Source organism: Crocuta crocuta, unplaced genomic scaffold, assembly GCF_008692635.1.
Source record: "Crocuta crocuta isolate KB4526 unplaced genomic scaffold, BGI_CrCroc_1.0 scaffold1013, whole genome shotgun sequence".
Lineage (NCBI taxonomy): Eukaryota > Metazoa > Chordata > Mammalia > Carnivora > Hyaenidae > Crocuta > Crocuta crocuta.
The window spans coordinates 576,668-579,565 of record NW_027531297.1 but is presented as its reverse complement, the minus strand read 5'-3'; the positions used below and the strand labels follow the sequence as shown (position 1 = coordinate 579,565).

Genomic DNA, 2,898 nt, shown 5'->3' with positions numbered 1-2,898 from the left:
CATTGTTTATTGTTTAAGCCACTTTAAAAAAAAAAAGTAATCTCTACCCTGAACGTGGGGCTCAAACTCACCACCCTGGGGTCAAGAGTCGCACGCTCCACCGACTGGGCCAGCTGGGCCGAGCTCCCGTCAGCGGGGAGAGCTGCACCGCACGAGCCTGGCCCGGGGCTGCGTGCACTCGCCTGCTTCCTAGCATTGGAGTCACACGACCCTTGACACAGGCCAAATCAGTCCCACTTTAGGGATGAAGAAAGACACCCAGAGAGTGAGGTGACTTGCTCACAGCTCCGGGGAGGTGGGTCCAGGGAGGTCTGCCCCAGAGCCCAAGGTCGAACCAGCCGGACGATCCCAGGGCCGGGTGGCTCAGGGGCCAGGATCAAGCCACTCAGCCTTCACGGGCCTCCAGGAGCCGCCGCCCCCGGGGCTCCCCCGGACGTGTGGCAAGAAGCCCTTCTGCCAGACGCCATCCCCGTGCCCCACGCTCAGGCGACACGCACCTGTCATGTATGTACGCAGCCCAAACAAATCCACATGGGCTTCACGTTCGTCCCAGGTAGGATTTATTCAGGGAAGGGATGAAGGAACGAGCAAAGGGAAAGCAGTGTGCCCTCCGGAACTGGATGAGAAGTTATTCACGGGACGTGGAGATTGTTGTTCAGTAAGTGCTAACTGTCTCTCATCTGGTCCCTGACAGGCACAGCCTCTGGGCTCCAGAAGCAGGCCCTTCGCTGCTAACCTGGCTGCGACTTGTGGGGCAATCGTGTGGCTTTCCCTGAGCCTGCCCCTCACCCAACCCTGGGCCCCCGTGCGGCTCACCTGGCAACAGCTCCGATGTCAAAGCCGGGCCGGCACCAGGAGTCCAGGAAGGCCAGCAGCCTCCTCTGGAGGTCCGGGAAGCCGGCCACGTAACGCTCCACGAGGTTCGCCCTGTCCTGGAGGAGCAGTGGGGTGCTCATCTGTGGGGCAGCACGCACTCAGGCTACAGCCTGCAGGCACCTGGCACCTCCATCCCCTGCTGAGGCCCAGGCTCACCTCCAGTCCCTGGCCTGTGCTTGGGCTCCTCGCCCCACACTTCCTGGCCCCAATGCTCCCTGGGGCTCCGCCTGGGCCCATGGCCATCTGCATCTCCATTACAAAGGACTGGAGACCCCCAGAGGCAAGGGGGACCTGGGGAAGCTCAGCTGTCTCTTGTCCCCACTGAGCTGTGGGGAGGGGGCAGGAGGGAGACCAGCCACGGGCAGTAGCCGGGTGGCCCGGGAATGCCTCCTTGTTGGCAAGATGGCGTGCCTGCTCGTAGTGCCCGGCTCGTGCCCACGGGAGCCCCAGCTGCCGGAGCCCCCGGGAGCCTCAGAGGCAGTCCCTGGTGGTGGCACCGGCCCTTCGGACACTCAGGCCATTTCCACCGCAAAAGCCAGGCCTCAACAAAGCCCCTTCGGTGGTCGCTACAGTAGACTCCACCTCATTTCCTTTCCTCTCCCCTGTGTGACCACAATGGTCAGGCTGCCTGGAGCCCAGGCTGGAACCCCGGGGTGGCCTCATGGGGAGCCCCATTCCTGAGAACCCCTCCGGCGTCCGCTGTTGGAGCATTATTACACCCAAGCCCAGGGACTGCCCTCCTGGACCCCTTCCCCTTGGGCCCGCCTCACAGGGTCAGGTGGTCACACGCGGCCCTTGACCTCTAGCACCCCCAGCCACACCCTGTGAGGAGCAGAGGCCAGGGCTCAATGGTACAAGACCCCCCGCCCCCAAACCGTGTTTCTAGAGACCTAGGCTCCACCCAAGTTGGAACCCACAGAATTCACATGAGAAAGACACTTACCTTGTCAACATCGAGTACTGGCTGCAGCTTCAGCTTGGAGCCCAGCATGATGGCCTGGCAACCACAGATGGGGCGGGTTACACAAACGACACTGGGCCTGGTGGGGACCAGGCAGTGCCACGGTGAGGGGCTCCCACCCTTCTACACCTCTCAGTCACTGTGGGCATAGGACAGGGCCTGTTCAGGTCCAAGGGGCCTAGAATCCAGAAGCCTCCTGACAGACAAGCCCCCCTTCACTCCCCCAGTGCTGAGCCCGGTTCCACAAGAGGTGGGGAGGTGGGAGTGACCCACAGGCCCTACCAGGCTGGGGGGTGGCCTGTTGGATAGGGCGTCAGGGTGGGTTCTGGGCCCAAGTGGCTCTGGCCAGGGGTTGCTGATGAGTGGCCAGAAGCCGGGGGCGGGGGGAACAGTCAAGGGGCAGAAGCCTCGTCACCTACCCCCAGACACCTGCCCCACCCCTCCCAAAATGGTGCCCTCCACCAGCAAGAGCCTGGCATGGCCAGTCACAGGATTCACAGCCAGGGGCCAGGGCGGGCGACCCTGGGGCCTGAGGGACTGTGGCCTTGAAGTGCAGGGGCCTCCGAGCGCGTTCCACAGGGCACACTCTGTGTGCAATCCAAGATGACTAATAAGCGCACAGCTGTCTGTCCAAAAGGGTGGACTGGCCCCAGGAGGAGAGGCTGGCGTACGGCGTGGTGTGGTCTGTGTGTGTTGGGGGACGCACAGACCTGCCCCCTTGGGTCCACAGAAAAGAGGATCTGAACCCAGATGCTTCCTGGTGAGGAGGGGAGGGCAGCCGACCCGGGAATGGGGACACAGTGGGCACAGCTGAGAACCCTGACAGCAGGCAGCCGCCGGCGCAGGGACCCTCCTCCGACTCAGCATAGAAAATGCCCTGGGTCCTGAGCGCCCGCACGTAGCGCAGACCCGGCTGCTATTAATAATTTCCATACATCGCGCTCCCATTATGAGCAAAAATAACCGGCAGAGCAGCCGGGCGCCCCGCCCCACGCAGCTCACACAAAGGACCAAAATAGCGGCCTGGGAAAGGCTCGCTCGGGCCTCCGGCCGCAGATCGC

The 2,898-nt window shown here is 63.0% G+C and overlaps 1 protein-coding gene across 1 annotated transcript in view; it reads right to left on the bottom strand.

Annotated features, from left to right (window-relative positions):
- EXD3 (exonuclease 3'-5' domain containing 3) overlaps window positions 1-2,898 on the bottom strand; it is a 76,349-nt gene that overhangs the window by 37,665 nt on the left and 35,786 nt on the right. Inside the window, 2 exon segments of the mRNA XM_077771561.1 lie at window positions 817-956; window positions 1,820-1,873. Of these exon segments, the coding sequence (XP_077627687.1) occupies window positions 817-956; window positions 1,820-1,873 (194 nt within the window).